General features: G+C 33.8%; 1 protein-coding gene across 3 annotated transcripts in view; it reads left to right on the forward strand.

Moving 5' to 3' along the window:
• The first annotated feature begins 2,728 nt into the window (after positions 1-2,728).
• The window catches only part of LOC125848201 (phospholipase A1-IIgamma-like), a 44,698-nt gene continuing 21,817 nt past the window's right edge, over positions 2,729-25,609 (forward strand). Inside the window, exons 1-2 of one of the 3 annotated variants that reach the window (XM_049528027.1) lie at positions 2,729-3,373; positions 3,455-3,904. In XM_049528027.1, coding sequence (XP_049383984.1) covers positions 2,795-3,373; positions 3,455-3,904 — 1,029 coding nt within the window. In that variant the 5' untranslated portion in view covers positions 2,729-2,794. The remainder of the gene's footprint in view (positions 3,374-3,454; positions 3,905-25,609) is intronic. The other 2 variants (XM_049528025.1, XM_049528028.1) reach the window with 2 other exon arrangements.

The following is a 25,609-nucleotide window of genomic DNA, read 5'->3' on the forward strand; positions in this document are numbered from 1 at the left end:
ATAAATTAGGATTAGGGGACTAATTCCAAATTGATACTTTCTCTAATTTCTAGAAAAAGTAACGGTTACGGGGTTCTTCAATATAAAAAAAATTGAACCAAAATTAAGTAAAATTGTGTGGGAAAAAAGCTGTTTGGACATGTGGCAGCACAAGAGGGAGGACACATGGTATCGTGGGGATTTTTGAGAGGAACAGAATTGTACCCGCAATCTTGATGAATAAAATTATGTTTCTTCATATTTTTTTGTGATTGCAATTTATTTTGTCACTTTAAATTTGTTGCAAACAACAACAATATATTTATATTCTTGTGTTCCAAACTTTCCTAATTTAATAAGTTTTTATTTCGTAACATCTTTTCTACTCTATCGTTCTCGGACTTGAAGCTCACGACTCCAGATTCAGTGCTCGCATACGTTATCGAAGCTCAAAAGCTCCATTTGACTACTCGTTTATTTGTTTCTTCATCGTTGTTACATCGTTCTAATCTATTACTCCAGCTATCTCAATTTATATGACTCAATTTTCTTTTTAGTTAGTGTAAAAAAGAATGACACAATTCTATATTTAGTAGTTATAATTTAACTTTAAAATGCCTATTTTACAACTTAATGCAATGATTTATCACCACACAAAAATCTATAACTTATTTTAGATCACAAATTTCAAAAGTTAGTCTTTTCTTTTTAAACACCGTATCAGCTATCAAATCAAATAACATTACATATATTGAGATTAGAGGGAGTAATACAATAATGTTCAAGTGCTAATAATCAAATCTAACGAATTATATAAAACACATTGGAATTAGGAATTGTTATATCTGAACTAAAATTATGTTTAGTAATATAGGATCTTAAAGACAATTCATGGGCTAATAACCCAAAATAATATGAATCGTTTCTTGTAGTGTTTTGAAGATCGTTTCAAATGGAATGAATTGGGTTGGGCTCTTAAATAGCCTGTTAAGACAATTGGGTTAGGCCGGACAAATCCGTTTGACAACTCCAAGTCCAAACAAACTACAATACCCACTATGAAGCAAACAAATGTTAATTACAACTTAATTATTAGTTTTCTACAGTAATCTTAGTCTTACATATTATTAGGATAAAATCTACTCAGAAAGAACCATGTGAAAGTTCAACGTTGGACCTTGGTCTCAATAAAATGAGAAACTTTTCTTAAACTTTTGAATTCACTTTCATTTATATTTATTAAGTGTCTTACTTTTACTTTAGTGGTGGGTTAAAACTTAAAACCAAATGTGACTTCAAAATTGAAATAGAGAAAGTAATGCAAGCAAGAAAACTAATCAAATAAAAAAATGAAGTAGATTCATCATCAATTCATTTAAGCCCACCATTTAAATAAATATAATGTCAAATCATAACAACAACAATATAATAATAATAAAACTCCAATAATGAAATATGTAAGATATATAATGTGCTACACGATGTTACTATTTTCTATTTGTAGTGTATTCGGAAAATTTTATGGTGATTGAGGCACAATCAACAATAGTTGTATGTGGGTATCATTTTTTTTTACAAGTGTATTTGTGGGTCCCTTTCCTAATTATCACTCTCTCTCTCTCTCAAATTTTAGTCATTTCTTCTTTTGCATTTTTTCTTTGCAAAACCTCTTTTTATTTTATATGTTTTTATATTATCTATACAATATTTTTTACCAACGTTTCTATAGCTTCTTATCTCTCCGTGCAAAAAATGTATTGATATTACTATTATTTTGTGATTTCACAAATTCACTTGGTTGACTTTTTTTTCCTATTAATTTTTGTATCCCCTCCAAAAAAATGGATCTATAAAAATTTAATTTGAACACTAAACATAAAAAAAATTCAAAAAATAAAATATCTTGAACAAGAAACACAAAATTAATATTAGCAATAATTATTTGATAGATGCCAAGCAAGTAGAGAATTTAACAAATATGAAAAAAAAGAAAAGAAAAAGATAATTGAGTGCTTAATTATTAATATATTAAGTATTGAGATACATTAAGTGGTTATAAAATAAACAAAAACATATTTAACAATTTTTTTACGATATGAAAGCTACGTATATACAATATCCTACTACGAGATTTGGTGCATGATTGGGATTGCGTATCCCCAGAAAGTCAAACGATAGATCTACTTAGCTGTATTATTTTTTAATAACACATCCAATCAACTATTAAGAAATAAAATAAAAATTATGGTGTGTGCCTTGATTGTTAACTCAACAAAGATTAAGTAGTGTGGGACTTCAAAAACCAACTACAGTAAAATAGTGAATAATCTTTCATTCTTAATTAGAAATTTTAAATTTGAGTCATATTGAGTACATAATTATTTTTATGAAAGAGCGTTTTAGCTCTAATGTAAAACTTTACCGTGGATTGAGATTTAATAAAGTTCCAATACGAATACTAAAAACAACACTCAGAAACCAAAAAGTGGAGTGATGATCTTTTACCATCAGTTAAATTTTAGCGGCCGGCAAACATAATAAAACTTCAAATTATTTGAGTATGTAAACTTTAATCAAATAGTAAGATGTATCAAATCCTTTATATATACGGGACCCATTGTAATCTTAGCTTATTTATTGAATTATCTGAAATTCAATTAAAAATTAGAACCGTGTTTCATGACAAGCTAAAAAAAAATGAAGTGACTTCACTATAAATTGGCATTTGAGATGGGCAATATGAAGAACAGATCATAGCAAAATAAGAAAGAAAAACAATAAAATACTACATAAAAAGGGAAAAGAGAGGAGTGATATGGGTGAGAAATGGGAGGAACTTAGTGGTAAAAACAATTGGGAAGGTCTATTAGACCCCTTGGATATTGATCTTCGTAAATACATCATTCAATACGGAGAATTGGCTCAAGCAACTTATGACACTTTCATTACAGAAAGAGCGTCTAAATATGCAGGAGCTAGCAGATACTCTATGGAAAACCTTTTTACTAAGGTTGGACTTGACCCAAACAAGTATCGCGTGGCCAAATATTTCTATGCTACTGCATCCATTCCACTTCCCGATGCTTTCATCGTGAAATCATTTTCAAGGGAAGCATGGAGTAAGGAATCAAATTTTATGGGATATATTGCTGTGGCTACTGATGAGGGTAAAGTTTCACTAGGAAGAAGGGATATTGTGATTAATTGGAGAGGAACTTTGCAGAAGATGGAGTGGGTTAATGACCTTCAATTTTTACTTGTCCCAGCACCCAAAGTTTTTGGTGATGGAGGTTTGCTTCCTTTGTTTAAACCTTTGGTGCATCATGGCTTTTACAATGTTTATACATCAGCGAGTTCAAGATCACAGTTTAATCTGACTAGTGCCAGAGATCAGGTACATTTTAACTATTCGATCAAGATTTACTTTTATTTATATATCGGAACAATTTATTAGTATTTTTTTTCTTCCTTTTAGGTAATTGAAGAAGTGAAAAGATTGGTTGAAGAATATAAGAACGAAGAGGTAAGCATAACAGTGACCGGACATAGTCTAGGTGCATCACTTGCAACTCTAAATGCAGTTGACATAGCCTTTAATGGAATCAATAAAACAAGTGAAGGCAAGGAGTTTCCAGTGACTGCCTTTCCATTCGCAAGTCCTAAAGTTGGGGATCTCCAATTTAAGGCAGCATTTGACAAACTAAAAAGCCTTCGTATTTTGAAAATTCATAACTTATTGGATATTGTTCCAAAATACCCACCCATTGGCTATTTTGACGTTGGGAAGGAGCTAATGATTGATACTGCGAGATCTCCCTATGTGAAGCCTCCTGGAGACCCTGCCAGTTGGCATTTGCTGGAGCCGTACTTGCATGGAGTCGCTGGTACTCAAGGTTTAGGACTTTTAGATGGTTTCAAACTAGAGGTGAATCGCGTCGCGATATCTCACTTGTCAACAAGCAGTGGGACGTATTGAAAGACGAATATTGTATTCCTGGGTTTTGGTGGGTTGAGAAAAACAAAGGAATGGTTCAACAAGAAGATGGATCTTGGCTTATGTTGGATCGCGATGAGTATGACTTCTGAGGGAGCTAGCTAGCTACAGTTTTAAAAAGTGATCACTTTATTTCCTTTTATGAAATGTTTGAATAAGGGTTTTTATATGTATTGAGTTATGTATCTCTAGTTGATTAATTAAGCAATGACTTACCTATGTAGTCATGTATACTCAAATTTATATGCATCAAATTAAATATAAAAATTGCTTTTGCTTTCATGAATCTGTGTTGATTGCTAGTGTAATTAATTAGTAGTAATAATTGATTACAGCATAAGAAATTTGACTGTGACTTGAGATTTAATTTCGTGCAATTTTAATGACTTGTTCAATTATAAGCGATTGTGATGGTTTATGAGAGAGTTAAGATTTGCTTATTTAGTAAGATGGTATAAGACTGGTAAATGTTTTGATAATTTTCACCAATTACGAAATTTTCTTGTTTATAAAAAAAAAAAAATTAAAATTTAATTACATGTCCAAATAAATCAATTTCCAACTTTAAATAAACTCTACACAAATTAAAGATTCCAAATTCACAACCAAATGCTTACTAATTAAGTCATGAAAAATACCAATTAATTAGACAAACAGAAAAATAAAAGAACATAACATTAAGATAAGGTAAAGGAATATTAAAGAGTTTCTTTGCTTGTACATTTAAAAGTCGGTTTGTTTGTTCTGGGAGAAACTCTCACCTTATGTTTTTTTTTTCTTTATAAAAAGAGATCTCTTATAAAAATCAAATCGAAGAAATTAAATAACAGATTTTTTTTTTGTTTGATTTGGTTTTGGTATAATTTCAAAAATTGATATAATTTGATTTGATTTTAATTTTTAGCAATATATATATATATATTCTTTCAATTTAAATTATTTTTTATAATTTGTCTGAGTAACTAATAAAAAAATTTCATATTATGACTATATAAAATATATTTAATAATTAAAAATCTTTATAAAAATATTTAGACGATTTCTCATGGATCAATCTAAATTGCAAATCAACTTAATTTTGAAATGGGTTATATTAAATGGATCAAAATAAGTCCCGTAAAAATATAATAAATGAGCCATAATAAAAATAAATGAGCTATTGATCCATCCAAATCTAACGAGTTGTAGGATTATAATTTTATAGGCTGATTTTACCCACTTTAATTATAGGGAATTTTTGCATATAGTCACTCAAAAATAGCTTAATTATGCTTCATAGCTATAGTTCGCTAATTTCAATTCGTAGCCACATGTTATAGGGAGGAGAGTGGCGAGCGAGATTGGGAGAAGAAGGAGAGATGTGAGTGAGAGAGAGCAAATCTTGGAGATAGGTGAATTGTATATACATATTAGTTAGATAATTGTATATATGTAACTATTAACTACTATGTATATGTATCAATTATTGTATTTGTATATCTGCATACAATTTGAATTCGTATACAATTGAATCAAGTTAAAACATTTGTATTTGTATATTCAATATCTCTCTCGCTTTATACAAACACAAATTAAACATTGTATTTGTATAAAAGCAAGAGAGAGAGAAAAACAAAAGAGAACTGGGCAGGGAAAAATTTGTCTTTGTATAATTATAAGTGAATAGGGCGGAGTATTTGTATTTATATATCTCATCCCTCTCATTTTATACAAACACAAATTATTCATTTGTGTTTGTATAAAGTGAGAGAAAGTTTGGCAAAAGGAAAGCGGGAGAGAGACTGGCAGGGAGAGGAGAGAGGCAAGGGATAGATGACTGAAAAAGAGGAGAGTGGCGGGCGAGATTCCAGAGAGATAAGAAGAGAGGAGAGAGGCGAGAAAGAATGTAATTATAACTAGAAGTAAACTCCGAATTGTAATTAATGCAAACTGTAATTATGTTAGCTAATTAACTAGTCTATAATTACTTAACCGTATAATTTTCTCTTTAATTATCATTAACAACCAAAAAGTTAATACACTTAAAAGAGCACATAGAATCATAACCACTTTGTGGGAATGAAGTATATAGTAGTTGGTGGTGGTGATGGGAGGAGTAAAATGTTTTACTCCCTTTAACTATGGGAAAATTTTGCATAAAGTCACTCAAAAATAGCTTAATTATGCTCCATAGCTATAGTTTGCTAATTATGATTCGTAGCTACATGTTATAGGAAAAAGAGTGGCGAGCGAGAGAGGGCAGACAGTGGAGAGAGTAAAATTGTATATGTATATCAGTTAGATAATTGTACATAACTACTATGTATATGTATCAATAATTGTATTTGTATATCTACATACAATTTGAATTAGTATACAAATGAATCGAGTTAAAACATTGGCATTTGTATATCTAAATCTCTATATCGCTTTATACAAACACAAATTATACATTGTATTTGTACAATTTGTGTTTGTCTAAAGCGAGACAGAGAGAGAAAACAGACTTGGGCAGGTGAAAATTTATATTTGTATAATTATAAGTGAATAGGGTGGAGAGATATGTATTTGTATAATTTATGTTGTACAAAGTGAGAGAGAGACTGGGAAGGAAGATGAGAGAGGTGAGGGAGAGAAGACTGAAAAAGAGGAGAGTGACGAGCGAGATTCCAGAGAGAGGGAAGAGAGGCGAGAGAGAATGTAATTATAGCTAGAAGTAAACTCCGAATAATATTAATACAAATTGTAGCTATGTTAACTAATTAACTAATATATATTTACTTAACCACATAATTTTTCTTCTAATTATCATTAACAACCAAAAAGTTAATACACTTAAAAGAGCACCTAGAGTCATAACCACCTTCTGGGAATGAAGTATATAGTAGTTGGTGGTGGTGATAAGAGGAATAAAATATTTGAGACACTTGTAATAAAATATTTTCTCCATTTATTTTTATTTGTTCTTTTTAAATTTTGCTTCCTTAAAAATAATTATAAATATACATATTTTGGATTTGAGTAATATTCTTGAATAGTCACCCATATTTGAGAAATTATCTAATAATATCATTTTTGTTTATTTTAGGATTATAATACCTAGCTATATTAATTTATGTTTAGTACTATTAGATTTTGGATATAATTTAAAAAATAAGTAATTAATGCTAAGGATAAAATATGATTTTTTTAAATCTATTTGCCTATATTAAAAATAAAATTTATTTTCAAAATACTGAAGAAGTAAAATGAAACAATGATGTGCTAAGTGACGTTATTTTCTATTTGTAAATTGTTCCAATTTCCAATGATCACGTAGTTTAACCCGGGCAATTCAAGTTGGCATGATGGATTTCCGATCCCTATACATTTTCCCAAGGCACTTTTTTATATTTGCAAGTCAAGTTGGCTTATGGGGTTGATTGGTTACAAGAAATGGGTTTGAATTTTGTACACTAATAATTCAAACATTTTTTACAATATCAAAGCTACTAACAATATCATACAAGATTTGCTTAAATTATAGATGTACCAAGTCGCCACCCACTGTACCAAGTTGTAGTTTTTTGTATTTATTTTTAATGCTACATCAAATTTACCATCAAAATGTAAATATAAAATATTTTTATATTGTTTGAATTGGTAACTCAAAAAGGTACACTAATGCAGGACTTAAAAAAAATCAATAATCTGTAGTATTCTTTCATTCCTAATAAGAAATTAGATTTTTCTCTGAATGTTCTTTTTCGAACACCAGGTGAGAAATTAAAAATTATTGCTAGTTAAAAAACTAGCCTAGGTGCCTTGCCTAGTGGATTCGCGTAAAACACCAATGAAATTATATAGCGAAGTGACAATGTAATAAAGCTTTAAATTATTGATTTCGCAAGTGTTCTTAATAGTGTAATCAAATAAGAACCGAATCCTTTGTATATTCGAGAGAGAATCTAATTATATGGAAGGTAGATACGCGTATTTATTGAATTGTCTGACTACTCTTAGGCGATGACCTTGTTAACAATAAATAAAAAATTACAAGCACTTTACATGATAAGCTAAAAAAATGAAGCTGCTTCACTATAAATTGGCATTTGAAGATCGGCAAAATGAAGAAGAAAATCGTAGGAAACTTATAAGAAGCAACAAAGAGAATTTTTTTTTACATAAAAAGCAAAAGAGAGGAGTGATATGGCTGAAAAATGGGAGGAACTTAGTGGGAAAACCAATTGGGATGGGCTATTACACCCCTTGGATATTGATCTTCGTAAATATATCATTCAATACGGAGAATTGGCTCAAGCAACTTATGACACTTTTATTACAGAGAGAGCGTCCAAATATGCAGGAGCTAGCAGATATTCGATGGAAAATCTCTTCACTAAGGTTGGACTTGACCCACTCAAGTATCGAGTGACTAAATATTTCTATGCTACCTCATCTATTCCACTTCCTGATGCTTTCATTACAAGATCATTTTCAAGGGAAGCATGGAGCAAGGAATCAAATTTTATGGGGTATGTTGCTGTGGCTACTGATGAGGGTAAAGTTTCACTAGGAAGAAGGGATATTGTGGTTGCTTGGAGAGGAACTAAGCAAGCATTGGAGTGGGTGAATGACCTTCAATTTCTACTTATTCCAGCACCCAAAGTTTTTGGTAATGGAGCTTTGCTTCCTTTGTTTCAACCTTTGGTGCATCATGGCTTCTATAACATTTATACAACAGAAAGCGCTCGATCACAATTTAATCAGACTAGCGTTCGGGATCAGGTGCATATTATGAACTTCGTTTCTCATTAATTTTAATAATAATATGACTATAATGAAGCTAAAAAATCTCACAGTTTAACTTTTTTTCCTCTTTTTTAGGTAATGGAAGAAGTGAAAAGATTGGTCGAGGAATATAAGAATGAAGATGTCAGCATAACAGTGACCGGACATAGCCTAGGTGCATCACTTGCAACTCTAAATGCAGTTGACATAGCCTTCAATGGTATCAACAAAACAAGTAATGGCAAGGAGTTTCCAGTAACTGCCTTTCCATTCGCAAGTCCTAAAGTTGGAGATATCAATTTTCTCAAGGCATTTTCCAAACTGAAGCATCTTCACATCTTGAGGATTCATAACTTATTGGATATTGTTCCGAAATATCCACTCATTGGCTTTTTTGATGTTGGAAAGGAGCTAATGATTGATACCACAAAATCTCCCTATGTGAACCCTCCCGGAGAAATTGTTAGCTGGCATTTGTTGGAGCCATACTTGCATGGAGTCGCTGGTACTCAAGGTTTAGGACTTTTAGCTGGTTTTAAACTAGAGGTGAATCGTGATATCTCACTTGTCAACAAAGAGTGGAACATACTGAAAAACGAATATTGTGTTCCTGGGTTTTGGTGGGCTGAAAAGCACAAAGGAATGGTTCAACAAGAAAATGGATCTTGGCTTCTCTTGGATCGCGACGAGTATGACTTCTGAAGCCGGGAGCTAGAATTTTAAACATGATCATTAATTGTTTCCTTTCATATAATGTTTGAATAAAGGTTTTAAGCTTGTGGAAATCACATCCTATAGTATTTATGTATTATGGTTCCTCTATAATATGAGTACTTATAATTTTAGGATAGCCCTCCTCTCCATTTGTCCGTCTCTTCATTTTCCCAAGTTTTATATTCGATGGAAGCCACATGTCACAATTATGAATTAAAGGTTGAGATTCATATATCTAATTAATTAAAGTCCTTACTATGATTAGAATAGAGATAATATCGCAAATATTCACTTAATTATGCACCATTCTCTTAGAAAGTCACTGAACTATGCACTCTTCTCTCAAAAAGGCACTCAACTATAAGTATTTTCCTTGTAAAGTCACTCAACCTAGTTAATTGATTTTTTAATTTAAATTTGTTGACATAATTTTTTATTAAAAACCAAAATTTTAGAAAATAAAAAATACTCTATTAGTACCTAATTACTTGTCCACTTTTAAATTGATACACTTATTAAGAAAACAATTATTGACATAGTGAGTTTACCATTTTACCTCTATTAATTGTGAAGTGGATAAATTAAAAACTTAAGATTTTAAAAAAGTTCTACCTTTTTTCAAAGTAATTAATTGAGGGTATAATAAGTAAATTTTTTTAAATCATTTTTTGATTTGTCAAAATGGATAAATAATTAGGGACAACTAAAAAATGAAAAATGAACAAGTAATTAAGGACAAATAGAGTATTCATTAAACCATAGTGGCCATCCTCCTTGACCCAACCCGCTGAACATATATTATCAAATCTAAGAATTGATCTCCATTGATGGGAGCTTAGATCTTCTTGCAATGAGAAAAAGAAGAGAAACTGAAGAACTGATACAATGTGAGCTGTGATTTCTGAGAATCAAAACTAAAACTGCATTCAAAGATAGAAGTATGTATATATACAATTATGAAATGTCTATTTAGCTAACTAACTAATTTGACAGCTAATTAATCCAGCTAATAGTAATCAATAACTAACTCTATCAGTAACTAACTATGACTCATCATTACAAGATAAATATCTTGGCTCAACATATATTATTTACCCATTTTATTTTGTCCTTAATTCTCCTAAATTATTTCCTCTCTTTTCCGACTCATTCTCCTCTTCTTCTTTGCGTTTTTTCCCCATCTTGTTCTCCATTGCTGCCTCTCTCTCTATATTATGTAGGAAATTAAAGGATTCTTGTGCATAATTTTTCCCCATATTATTTCTTGATTTCAATTTGAATTTGAAACTCTGCTTGTAATATCTAATTCTACGAGTCTAGGGTAACCATAAATGCAAAGATGTTTATTCAGAAAATTACTGTATTTGCGAAAGATTTTAATTCAGGACTCCAGGATTGCACGTGAGTCTACGATAAATGAAAAGAATTAGTGAATTAAGGAGTAGGTCTAAAATGGTCTCTTAACTATAGGAGTAGGTCTAAAATGATCCCTTAACTATATACATAACAAATTTAGTTCTTTAACTATTGAAAAACTTATTATCTTTGGTCTCTTAACTATATATACACTTAATGGTTTTAGTCCCTTAACTATAAACTTACCGATTTTAGTCTTTTAAGTATTCAAAAACTTATCAGGTTTGGTCTTTATCCATTTTTTTCTATTATATAGAAAAGCGAAGTCCAAGGACGACCAAGGGCATATTGGAAAATCTAACTTTAAGGAAGGGCAAAACAGTAATCTACTATATATAAAAACAAAGCCCAAGGACGATCAAGGGCATATTAGAAAATCTGACTTTAAGGAAGGGCAAAACAGTAATTAAGTTATCAAGATAGTTATGACCGACTTTAGTATTGAATTTTCTAGAAAGCAAGGACTCTTTATTTTCCATGGGAGCCTTTGCATGGTAAAAGAGTTCCAGAGAAGAATCATTGACTCTCATCTCATCATATGTTGTTGAATTTCAGGCCAGTTATCTCAATCTTTCCTTTAACTATTTTCTGTTCTCAATCTACTTTATTATTCTTTCATATCTCTTTCCGTTTCATTGTTGGGTGTTCCAGTTTGAGGGTTATTTTTAAAAAAAAAATATTTTTTTGCTGCTTGGATTCCTTTTCAGTGCTATTTTACAATTGAACATGATAGATGATATTGTTATTGTACCGTCTCCCCACTCCCCAGTTTCATGGTGGATGATCAATTACACTCCCATCACTTTTCCACTCCAAATGGCTTTATCTTGCTTCTCTTCATCATTTCATTTAATTTACAAATCCAGATATGCTTCTCTTTAGTTTTTCCCTAAATTTTCTGTTCTTTTTCCTTTCGTGTTCTTTTTTGTTTTTTAAGTTCTCTTCAAATTTTAATTATTATCACATATAGGAATATTTCTACTAAAATGCTGGTGCATAGATAGGTTGTTAGAATTCAGATTGATTGCACAAATTAAATATTTAAAAGTTGGAAGTCTTAATTGGGGTATGTAGAATTTTAGGGAGATAAACTAAAGATGTCTTTGATCAGCACATTGTAGCATGTTCTATGATGATAATTTTTTGGTGAAGTAGAACATCCTCCTATAGTTCGATCAGTCATTTCAAATAGTAATCATCCAAGGTCTGAAAGATCTGATTCTCGGCACCATTCTTCATTCTCTAGAGCAATACCTATTGCTGGATTTGGTGATAGTGTTGTTCCCATTAACATTGTAAATGATGAGAGTGATCCTCAAGCTTTTATAAGTTTCTTCCAGTCAGTACAGTGGCGAAGCCACCTTACAATGAGGGGTTCATCCGAACCCCCTTCTACGGAAAATTATATGATTTATATATGGTTAAAATAATTTTTTAGGTATATATAATAGATGTCGAATCCCCTTCGGCTACTTCGTGTGTCTATTTTTTTTTAGATTTTGAAACCCCTTATTGATAATCCTGGCTCCGCCACTGCAGTCAGAGATAGCTATTTCTCTGATTGCAGCCGCGACTTCCAAATTGCCTTGTACTATGAAACTTAGAGTATGGCATTATGATGTTAATGATCCATGTGCGCCGCTTGATGCTGAAAAATGCCGTTGTGCTTTGTAGGTGAGATAATTTCTATTGTTTCAAAGCTTTGTCTTGAAGTCTCGTTATGCCGAAGGGCAACAAGCTATTTAATTGTCTTTCATGTATTCTGCCTAACATGGAGGCTGCTCCTAATTTCCATGGACAATTTCGTTATGATGCTGCAACTTCAACAGTTGTGACCACTGGCGAGCATCTCTGTTTGAAAGAATTGTAAGGAGGACACTGTGTTGTGCCGCGATATCTAATCAAGCTTTCTGGGAGGGGTAACCTGATCGACAATTTGACATGTCTCAATAGGTTCTCTTGTATCCAACATTTGCTTGATTATAGAAACTCTTAAGTTATGCTTATTGGTAGAAGTGGGAGTTTCTATTAGTACCAAAAGAAAAGGAGCTTTCATCAATTGACACAGTGAAATGACATTCATATATATAAGCAATTTATATCGAGAACCCTTGGTTGTGAAATAACTATTTGTGGTTGGTACAGTATTGATAAATAACTCAGATAAATTGCATCTGACGCCAACTAAATTGTTATACTCTCATATAACTTATGTCTGGCACCAACTAAGCTATTATATGACATATTCTTCACTGTGTCTCTATCTATGCAGTCACAATTTGATTTTGGGTACAAATGCACTAGGCCATACTATGGAGGACATTTCTATAATGGGTACGGGTATGCATTCCCACCACCACACGACCCAGGGATGTATGCTGCCGCTTATGGGGCTTATCCAGTGTATGGCACTCACCGACAACAAGTAAGCTGAACGTCTGCTGCCGAGTTTCTCTGCTTGAATGGTGAATGTTCTTAATCTATTTGTTTCAATTTGGGAATTTTGACTGGATGCGTGAGTCTCCAAGGGATTCTATTGAACATTTATTTAGAAATGGACTTTTAGACATGAAACTTCTTGGGGTTATGTATGAGCTACATATATATTCTTTGGAGGAGGCAAGGTAAATACTAAATCTAATGGCTTCGTTTTCTTTTCCTCTCTTTACACTTGCTATTCATTTTTTCAGTTATTCATCGTTACTTTCTCGGATTTGTTTGGTGGTCACTTAGGAACTCTATTACCTTGTAACAGCTTTGGTTTATGCTTGTATCTCGAGCAATTAGAGTTGTTCATTGTTTGACTTCATTTCAGGCAAGTACTTCCTCAGACTCTGCATCGATTGGTTTGTAATCCTAAACTATGTTTCTGGTAGCATTTTGTGGTTTCCTGGGAGAATGAACTCTAGATAATTTTCTTGTAATATTTCTGTCTTAAACCTTTGAGGAAGTAAAAGCAGAAAATGAAATAGTAGATGAGAAAATAAAATGAAGGGGAAGCTAAAGTTTTTATTTTTTTAAGGAAAAAAAATTAAATTAAAGGGGAAGGTCTCTCTTTATTTCGTTTCGAAATGAAGTTTAAAGTTAGTTGAGCATTTGTTCGATAAGAAATTGTGGCCTGGGCATAGACATTGATCCTTCCTTTGGAGAGTAGAATCTCTTTTTATGTTAAAAGTTCCTATAGGTTGGTGGTGTACCTTATCTTGTTTTATTTTCTACTTTGTCCTATTTGATTTTGCTTACCATATTTTTATTTTCTACTTCGTCATATTTGATTTTGCTTACCATGTTTAATTATAAAGGTAGTGTGACTTTTGATTTATTTGTAGGTTGTGCTTGCGACTTGGCTATTCTCCAAGATAAAATAACCTTCAGTTCTTCTCCTTCAACTTTCAAGAACACTTAGGAACGACCTCTTTCATGCAATTGATGTCATCGGCAACACAAATATGAAATTTAATTGATACGTAGTTATGCATGGCTGTAATGCCTGCAACTCTGCCATTTGGACTCAGAAGGACTATTCAATATTGCAGCCCTTCCAGTATCGATTCAATGCACAAGGTAAGTAGTCTAATCCATTGGTTATTGTCTGTTACATGCTATTTTTAGCATCGTAATTTTACAGCTAATATAATGGCAATTTAGATATTTTGTCCTCCTTTAAACATATAGAAACATCTAGGCAACTATGGTCTATCGTGTTCCTTTCTCTTCTACATCTTTCTTACCCGAGTAGTTCCTAGCTCTATGACGGCACTTCAGATTTAACTCATTTATTCAACTTTTCCTTATTTCTAGTTTTCGTGCAAAAAATAAGAATAATTGATCTCTTCTGAACTCCTTTGCTCTTATAAGTTAAGTGTTTGTTGTTACCTAATTGTAGATTTTACTATCCATTTGATCCGCTGCTTATTGATGTTTTTTCTTTCAAGATAATTACTATTGGCTAGATAGAATAATGCCCAGTTACCAATAATGGGTCTATTCTGGTGAAGCTGGCATTTTTTTTTTACGTTCATTGTTAGTTTACTGCTTGTATAATTTCTTAAGTGCGGTCTTCTATCCTAGCAGACTCGGCTTAACTTCTCTTGGTTCATGCCACAACTATCAATATGAAAGGACAGTTTTGTTTATGCATTCCTCTTGACTATATGAAGAAGAAAAGAATTCTTCTTTTTAACAGGAAAATTTGCTCACATATATATTTTTTTCCGATCTCCTCCTTCAAGCTTTTCACAATCTCTACTTTGAGATTTTTCATTTTCTCTTCTATCTGCTTACGATTTTAGGTATGATTCTCTATCAAATTCTGCTTGAATCTTCTTTTTTTCTTTCTCTGTCTTCTTTTCTTTAGTTACGTATTTGAGTTCTTTTAGCAATTTCTGATTTCATGACTGAATTTCTTGTTGTCATTGTCTTATAGTGACATTCTTATCCAGGAAGAGTAAGTAGAGGAACACATTAAATCGAGTGAAAAAGAATTATCACAATAGCCTGGCAAATTAGATTCTTGAGAAAAAAGTATAAATCATTCATACCAGGTAAAAACTGTTTGGAAATCATATGATTGCATGGACATTAGTAGCTATACCATTAAAAAGTTCTCTATCTCTTAGTCGTTTGGTGTTAGGAACAAGTTATTCCGAGATTAATATATATCTTATATCTCACACCAAACGATTGCTTATACTATTGATTTCAGCTGGTGGTTATCTTTTAATTGTATGTGGAGTTATGGATTTTATCACTAATTCTTGTTGTATGAGAAAAAATTGGTAAGGGTATTCAATGTTTGTAATTCATCCATGTAGTAGAGAAAAAAAATATCTTTCATTTGTGAAATAATCAATAATCTACCAGCAGATTGTAAGTTTTTCTATCATATAAAAAGCTTTCTTACATTTAAATGTTATTTTCAAGGTTATTTGAATAGTGCTGAATTCTTAATAGTTTGTAGTTCACCTATATGCTTTAAAACTTTTCTTTTGCGTTGATTTTATGTAGTCATTAGTTATTGGTATTCTCTATTGGTGGGGTAAGCTTTCATTTTGGAGCTCAATTTTATCAGGCAGCCTTCGGAAAACTATTCTTTTCCTCCTTATTGGTTTATTGGTTTACTTATCTGGTCTTATTTGTATGCCTAGTGTTGACAAAAATTGAGATTTTTTGTCATAACAGATGGGATCGATTATGGAGTATGAGACAATTCCTCTGATGAACACACAAATTAATATTTGCTTATTTAAAATCGTCTGTTATTACAAATATTGCAACATGTACTGCTGCTAATTAATCTTAGCATTTTATTAAAAAATTGATGATTGCCTAAATATTTTTCTTTAAATGATCTAATTTCATGAGGATAGATGTTCTAATTAAACATATTCTTGTTCTTGACAATTTCATTTGATAGAAGAATGTTTAGTGTGTGCACCCTATAGGATGATATTCACATGTGCGGGTTGGAGAAAACATCAAATAATGTTACTTTATATTAGCTGAACAGTAACCAAATCAAATTGAAATAATATGTATGTAGCTTCTATTTTACAACTCTTTGATATTTTTTTTTTTGCTTTCCTCACAGTTCATCCAAAGCTGATTGTTATAACTCTTGGTTATAGAGAATAATTTCATATGTACTTGTGATGGTTTGGAAGATGCACAAACATTAACAATGATTTTGGGTTGGGACAAATGAGAGAGTCATACTTATATTAAATCAATTGCTTCGTCATATGATAGAAAAGAAAAACGACGTATGGATGGGAAGAAGATGATTTCATTCATAGAGAGCTCAATTTATCTATTTCGCATATTTACATGAAAATGTCATGTTATGTCAATGTTGACATATGCATTTGATCAAGTATAGTTTCTATTTTAATATGAAATTTTTTGGAAAACTTAGCTAAATCCACAGCTTATTTTATCATATTTATTAAAATTTTCTACTATTTGAAAAAATTACACAAATTTTTACTTTACCCAATGCATCGGTCGGATACATCACTTTATGCGATGTATTGGGCGTTGAGTGATGTATTCAAAATTGAGACGTCATATATTAGGATATTTAGGGATGTAGCCGAAATCGGAACACAATGTATCAGGACGTTGAAGGATGTATCCGAACTCGAGACGCGATGTATCGAGACATTTTTGGATGAACTTGAATTCCACAGAATTTAAGGATTTTTTTGTAATTTGGAGAAGAGTAAGATAAGATGTAGTTAGCTTCTAATACTATGAGATTTGCGCAAAATTTTTAAAGAATTTACATCAAATTTAAGTACGTTGGGCCGTGCTTAGCACGGCCAGTACCCATCTAGTTTAATACAAATAGCTTAGGTTTATATCAACGAAATTCATGCCTCGAGAAATTAAATCTTTTAGCAATCTTTCCTTTTGTTGCTCTCTTCCGCTACTTTTTCTTCAAATTAACATTATGCGAAGAACCTTAACCTCAATGATTTAAAATAAAATTCACGAGAAAAGAAAATATAAGTCATAATTTTATTCAATAGAGGATAAAATGAGGCATATTATTGCTACTAAGGACTTGAACATGCTAAATTCTATTATAAAAAGAAAAAATATTATTACCCGTTAAATCCAAATTTTGTACTCCAACGACTTCACTGAACGGAATTTGTTTAATTTTTCAGAAATTGAAATTTATAAAATGGTAGATTTGCAAAAAAAATTTAAATAGATCAATTTTGTTATTCTATTCATTTTATTTTACGTAAAGAAATTTGAGTAAATTAAATAAATTCGCACCGATTAGCATATTCAAGTGTAGATTTAAGTCAATAACAACAATTATATGCTTAATTTTATCCTCCATTGAATAAAATTAGGACTTATATCTTCTTTCCTCATTAATTTTATCTTGAATCGTTCACGATATTGCTCTTTTCATAAGAGTAGTTTGAAGAAAAAGGATTGAGATAGAGAAACAACTTAAAAAATAGGTTAAAGATTTTATTTCACGAAGATTTTCACTAATATAAACCTAAGTTATTTGTATTAAAAATGGACAAAGACCAAACCTGATAAATTTTAATACTTAAAGGATTAAAATCGGTAAGTTTATAGTTAAGGGACTAAAACCGGTAAATGTATAGTTAAGGGACCAAAACTGATAAATTTTTGAATAGTTAAAGGACTAAATCCGTTAAGTGTATAGTTAAGGAATCATTTTAGACATACTCCTATAGTAAAGGAACTATTTATGTCACTTTCTCCTCTTAAATACAACAAAGGTCTTTGGTCCAATTGTAAGCGTGCTTAGATTAGTGTCACGACCCAGGAGCACCCCCTAGTCGTAACTGGCGTACTTGACCTCGAAGAGGTCCAATACAAGCCTCTTAGCATTCATTCATCGCATAGACACTAAAACCATAAGGAATTAAAAACTTTCTTTACCAAGAAAATATTTCATAAATAAATAAAAAAAATAGCAAGCGGAAGATTTTCTAGACTTTATACATGATGTCTCAAAACCATCTAATACTTTAGAGTACAAAATTCGGGACCAATCCCATACACAACTTAAACAATACTAAAAAGACATAAAAGAACATATGGGGTATTGTCCTCGAATATATGAGGACTCACCAAGTCTTCATCTTCAACACTTAGAAACCTATCAAATAGCCATGACATGTCATCATCTCCAAATCCCTACACTTTAGTCCAAAAAGGGAAAGAAAGGGGTTAGCACAATTAAGTACTAAGTATGGAGACCATGCAAAAACATGCCAAAAAGGACATTTTCAAGGAAGTAAATGCTTTCATATCATTTGATAAAACCTTTCCTTTACAAGTATAAGAGACATAATACAAGTCAACATTAACATATAAGACCATAGCCAACCATACATATACTCAACATATGTCCATATACAACCCATGCTTAACTTTAAAAGAACACATGTCATTTCATTACCATAGGACCTCTACCTAATATAATCTTAAGACACACTTGAGTGAGACAAGAAGTGACCGCCCATACAACCTCTTCAAGCACACTTAAGTGTTCCCCAAGATTACCTTAGATAAGGACATTTCCTTTACAACATAACATCAATAGACCAACATTCTTTAAGAAACCATTTTGGAGACATTCAAGCACATAAGGGGACTTTCACATAATAGTCGTTAGACTTAGGGAACTCACTTTAGTATCTTCAAAGCCTACTCGTGCCATGTGTAGATAGCATCCCATACTACTACCTACACGTTGTAGAACCTATCCAATAACTAGAGTGCACATCCCACATGATGGGAATAGGCATTAACCGACATAGACCATGCGAGCTAGACATGGAATCCGGTGTCATAAAACCCTACACCGTGGAAGGTGTTCTACTTGCCAAGGGTAGAACTAGGACACATCCCATGTAGGCACATGGTTTAGGGGATATCCAAAGATGTTCATTGTACTCTTGCCTCATACTCGGGAGAGCTACCATCTTAACCATATCCACTCGGTGCTTAGCCTTAGTTCCCATGGAGTAATTTCATTCACATGTATGTGCTAGAGAGGGCACCATCATTAGGTCTACCGACCCATAGCACATCTACCAAGAAGGGCACCACAAGGATCTACCGATCAAGGTTCATTAAGGATAGCTCATTAAATCCCCCTGGAAGGGTGCCTTAGGCCTACCGATTTTTCATTAAGGGTGCCTTAAGCCTACCGGTCCAAGGTTCATCATTTCACACATGAGAAGGGCTACCACCATTAGGTCTACCGATTTCATGGTTTTACATTTACTTAGGAAAGCTAGACTTATGAAAGGGCACCATTTCTTAGTTTTGCCGATTCAAGTCTTGGCCTAGAATTCCTCTTTTAGCATTTATAGAAAGGGCACTATTTCTTAGTTCTGCCCACTTCACACATTTATGCATTTAAGACTTTAAGTAACAAGGAGGGACACTTTAGTCTACCAACCAAGTCACAACATTTTCATTTAAGGATACTTTATAATCCAACATCATTTCATATATACATCATGAGAAGTCATACTTTAACTCACAATGCTATCCACTTTACATAGAATCATCACAAGATCACATAAAACTCATTCGCATCATACCTTCACATATAGCTTCACATAAAACTCATTCACATCATACCTTTACATATAGCTTCATATAGGACTTTACATATAGCCTCATATGTGTATAATAATACAACAATATAATAACAGTTATATAATGCCCTTCATGGCCTCAATTCACAATAATACAACAAATAACCACCCCCACCAAAGGTGGATCAAATCAATCAATAACAATTATATCAATACTAAGAGATTAAGCCATCTTACCATTCTCCAAAGTCATAACCAACATTACTCAATTCCCTACTAATTCAACATTAGTCCTAAAGTAGGTCAACTTACCATCCTTGCCAAGCCACCTTCACCATTCTCATGATCAAACAATTCACAATAGAAAGCATAGGTAATCATGGTATTCAACTATACCATTTAAGCTAAGCATAAGCCCATAATCAACATGAAGACAAATTCACAATTTTTGCCCATTCAAGGCCAACATCCCACATCCTTCAATTTAATAAAAATTCTTAACAATTCACATATATAATACCATATATGAACAACCCATACCATACTAAACACAATTTTTATAATCATCTACTCAAAATCAATACACCCACTTTATGGTGAAATTTAGAGAATTTGAGAAAACATGGGTTTATGGGAATTTCTTTCTAAAAACCATTAATAATCATTAATAACAATATAAACCATCATTTAAAACCCTTTTTATGCAAGAACCCATGCTAGAATCGAAATTAGGACTTTAGGATTTTTGAAGAACTTTGAAAATACTTTGAATTAGCTCTTTGATTGAAAAAGAAATCAAAGATAAAGAATCCCCATACCTAAATATTGAAAAAGCCCACGAAAATCGTTGAAAGAAGCCTCTAATTTGAAACCCTAGTTCTTCACCCTTCTTCTTCCTTGAACTTGAAAGAAATATATGAAAGGAGATGGGTTTCTTTTTAATTCTAAGAGGAGTGACTTAAATGAAAGGAATTAAGTCATAAAAAGGTATTATAGTTGCTAGGAAAGGAATAGAATAGCATAGGGTCAATTTTGGAAAAGGACTAAGGACCCATAAAGTCTTAACTTAAAAAATTTTGCCCCTTCCCGTCTAAACTCGTCCTTTTGGACAGTGCTTCACTATTTCGGGCATAACTTTTTACTCCAAGGTCGGAATTGGGCAAACTCGGTGGCGTTGAAAAGAGGACTCAAAGACCTTTAATTGGATAGGTAAAGGTCCACCTAATTCATTTTGAGCTAAAAGATATGACCATTTAAAGTTGACCCTTACAACTCACTAGTTCAAATGACTAGTTTCCGGACGTCACGGTCATTTCTCATAATTTCATCAATTTCTCAACTCCAAACTCACATGTGAGGCTCTAGTTTCACTAGTTCGTTTTTAGGGTCGTTATAATTAGAGTCTAAGATCAGAGCCTAATGTCACGTCCCGCCACTTCACAATCAAATTTTGCAGTCGGATAGGGGCGGAAGAGTCTAGAGTTATGGAGAGGTTTATAGAGAACTCTAGAAAACCTTAGAGTTTTCAAGAAGGCTTAGAAATCCCTAGGTCCTTCCTTAGAATTCTCTAGAATGTCTTAGATATTTTCTTGGAAATCCTTAGAAATTCCTAGAAAGTGTAGAGATTTCTAGAGAGGAACTAAAGTGTAAATAATCTAGGGACTTGTAAAGTAATTTTAAATTGCACTTTAGTCCCTAGGTGTTAGTATAAATAGAGGTGCCCCTCATTTGCTAGGCACCAAGAAAGCAACCAAGCATTCAAACAACTTGTAAAGCATTCTCCAAGCAATATAAAGCCTTCTTCCAAAATTCTCTCAGTCTTTCCTATCATTCTCTTAGCGATCTTGTCTTAAAGGTTTACTTGAGCTTACGAGATCTTGAAAGAATAGTGAGTAAGTTGTCAAATGTCGCACGGAGCTTTAGTAAAGCCTCTAAGTCTGTGACAACGTGATATCAGAGCAAGGTTTGATAATAAGAAAATGACAACCGAAGGAGACGTAAATACGGGTAGTACCACCAACGTTCGTTCGGATGGTGGAAAGAAGAACCGCAAGGGAAAGAAACACCAAAAGGGTTGTGAGGAAATATTGCTCGACCCCACACCAAGTGAGGCTCTAACATCTCATCCACCTTCGACCACAAAGCAAGTGACGATGAACTTGGCGAGGAGGCCATTGACGTCACCGCCGGAGAGGAGTGGATCGCAAGGGTTGAAACGACGAGGCAGGCCGTGGAGATATTAGGGCGGCGTTTGAACGTGGCTGATAGCAAGTTTAAGACTCTCGAGGACTTCACCCTTGAGGAGACTGAAAGCTATCGCAAGGAGTTGGAGGGATGTCAGCGGGCGAAGTTCGAGATGAATGAGGCTATCACTTCCTTGGAGTGTTGGCTCATGGAGGCGTTGAGCACGATTGAGACCATGAAGGCCGAAATGAAAGCACTCAAGGAAGGTGTGGCAGCTGGAGGATCATCGTCGCTTGATCGAGATAGGGAGGCCAAGGTTGAGGCTCTCAAGCCACCTATGTTCAAAGGCGTCCGTGACGCGCAAGAGGTGGAGAACTTCTTATGGCATTTGGAGAATTACTTCAAGTGCAATAGGCTGAAGAGCGACGAGAGTAAGATCAACACTGTTGTGTTATATCTTTTGGAGATGGCCATGCTATGGTGGAGGCGCAAGGAGGCCGAGATAGGAAAGGGGACGTGCACCATCAATACCTGGGAGCAATTCCGAGAGGAGTTCAAGAAAGTCTTTTTCCCGAACAACGTCATTTATGAGGCGAAACACAAGTTTATGGAGCTGAAGCAAACGGGCAGCATCCGCTTATATGTGCAGGAGTTCACTACCCTCACGCTTCAAATTTCTAACCTCACGGATGATGATATGTTGTTCCACTTCATAGATGGGCTGCAAAATTGGGCCAGGACGAAGTTGGAACGTCGGCAGGTCAGGACCATAGATGAAGCCATTACGCAGGCCAAAGCTTTGACAGACTTTAGGCATGAGAACCCCGACAGAGCCAGAGAAGAGGAGATGAGAGATAGTTATGACCATGGTGGGGGAGATCGTGGCAAAGGCGATGAGCAGCGGCCACATCCAAAGAATCATGATATCTACAAGTCCGATGGCAAGAAGTCTGGACGTCATGGTAATACGGAGAGGAAGACAGAGGTTGCCAACAAAAGTGGTTGCTACATATTTAATGGGCCGCATGGCTATGCAAATTAAAGTGCCTTGAAGTGAAGAGCCTTGGAGCCATCCTACGCGAGCGGAAAGAGAAGGATGCACAGGAGCAAGGACAAGGCGCAGAGACGACGCAGTTGGACTTGATAGGGCTATGCGGAGCGATCACCAAGCAGCCACGGACGCCAAGAGGATACGGCGCGCAATATGTCGACCTCACGATCAATGAAAGACCCGCGCGTGCTATGGTCGACACGGGTGCAGAGGTCAATATCATGACCAAGGCGACAACGACAAGATTTGGCCTGGGTTACAGTCCAAGTAACGCCCAACTCAGGACGGTCAATGCACCCCCAACTCCTGTGAGCGGAGTCGCACATTGAGTGAGCATCACGCTAGGCGAGTGGCAAGGTAAGACCAATTTCACTGTCGCTTTTGTAGATCTCTTCGATGTAATTCTTGGGCAGGAATTCTTCCAGTAGTGCCACGCAGTGACCTCCAACGACTTCTAGTCATAGAGCAAGGAAGATCATGTATGGTGCCCCTGGTTAAGGTACCGAAGACGGAACGGCAAGTCCGTCTAACAACTCTATAGCTCATAAGAGGCCCTAAGAAGAAGAAGTCGACACATAGAGCCACCATTGCAAGTTCGAAAGAAGACAATTATGCAAAAAGGTCCCTGTCACCACGCACGGAGAAGGTTCCAGAAAGAAACAATGCCGTGTTGCCAAAGAAGCCGCCGAGGCGCTTGCCTCCTATGAAAGAAGAAGATCATAAGACCGGGCTGAAAAAGATCAGGAAGCAACTGAAGGCATTGCGCGAGGGCGTGGATCGAGTGAGTAGGTTATTGGCCACGCGTACAAGAAGACAAGACCCGGTTGGCGATGCAGCGACGATGCGATGCGGTCGTCGCATCCATAGGTGGGGGAGAGTGTCACGTCCCGCCACTTCACAATCAAATTTTGCAGTCGGATAGGGGCGGAAGAGTCTAGAGTTATGGAGAGGTTTATAGAGAACCCTAGAAGTCCTTAGAGTTTTCAAGAAGGCTTAGAAATCCCTAGGTCCTTCCTTAGAATTCTCTAGAATGTCTTAGATATTTTCTTGGAAAACCTTAGAAATTCCTAGAAAGTGTAGAAATTTCTAGAGAGGGATCAAAGTGTAAATAGTCTAGGGACTTGTAAAGTAATTTTAAATTGCACTTTAATCCCTAGGTGTTAGTATAAATAGAGGTGCCCCTCATTTGCTAGGCACCAAGAAAGCAACCAAGCATTCAAGCAACTTGTAAAGCATTCTCCAAGCAATATAAAGCCTTCTTCCAAAATTCTCTAAGTCTTTCCTTTCATTCTCTTAGCGATCTTGTCTTAAAGGCTTACTTGAGCTTACGAGATCTTGAAAGAATAGTGAGTAAGTTGTCAAGTGCCGCACGGAGCTTTAGTAAAGCCTCTAAGTCCGTGACACTAAGGTCCTTGTTTCTATTCTTGGCCTACTGCATTTCAACAAAAAAAAATTATAAAGGGAAAGAAACATAAATATCATTCACTTTTTTAAAGTTTAACTACCCTTGTCGAAATTTCTGGCCCCGCCACTGCACTTCAATCTTAGATTCCGTCGGATCGAACACCCAACTGAAATACTAATAGTTCGATGGTTCTTAAATTCGTTGGATTATCATCAATTGATGAGTCCTCACAAATCAATAGTAACTACTCTTATCATAATAATACGTGATAAATTAGTTGTGATTACCATATAATCAATGGTCTTCAGAGTATCACTATATATTGTATATTGTGAAAAGAGGATTAATAGAATCTAAATATTTGTAGAATTCTCATGTGATTACTACTTCTTAATTTCAGTTTGTTTCGCTTGTTTTTTTAAGTCTATTTTTTAAAAAAAAAAAATTTCTTTTTTGGCAATTCGTTATTTCTAGTTTTTTAATTGACATCCATATTTAAGATCGATTAAAAAAATATTTTAACATATTTTACATATATTTAATTTAGATATTTTAATACATTCTATCTTTTTTTATTTTTCTAAAGGAAATGAAGATGGAAAAAGTAAAAAAAAAAAAACACATGAGAGAAAATTACAAAATGAAAAATAGAACTTTAATATTTCAATGATCCTCCACGTGCTTAAATCGGGACAAATTGCATGTCCCATATCGTATATTGATTTTTCTGAGGTATTATTTTATTTTCTCTTTTTTTTCTGACCTGCCATGAAAGGGATTAGCTTAGTGGGTAGATTGGTATTACTAGTCACTATCACTAGATATGCTTTTTAATTCAATACACTAGTAATTCAAATATTTTTTACAATATCTCCTACATGCATGATTGGATTGCGTATTCCAAGAAAGATCTACTCTATCACATGTTTTCTTTTTGTCTCTATAAAAAATAATATACTACCACGACAATAAAAATAATTTTTAACGGCAATAAATAAACACATTAATAA

The sequence above is a fragment of the Solanum stenotomum genome, chromosome 12 (genome assembly GCF_019186545.1).
Source record: "Solanum stenotomum isolate F172 chromosome 12, ASM1918654v1, whole genome shotgun sequence".
NCBI classification, from domain to species: Eukaryota; Viridiplantae; Streptophyta; class Magnoliopsida; order Solanales; family Solanaceae; genus Solanum; species Solanum stenotomum.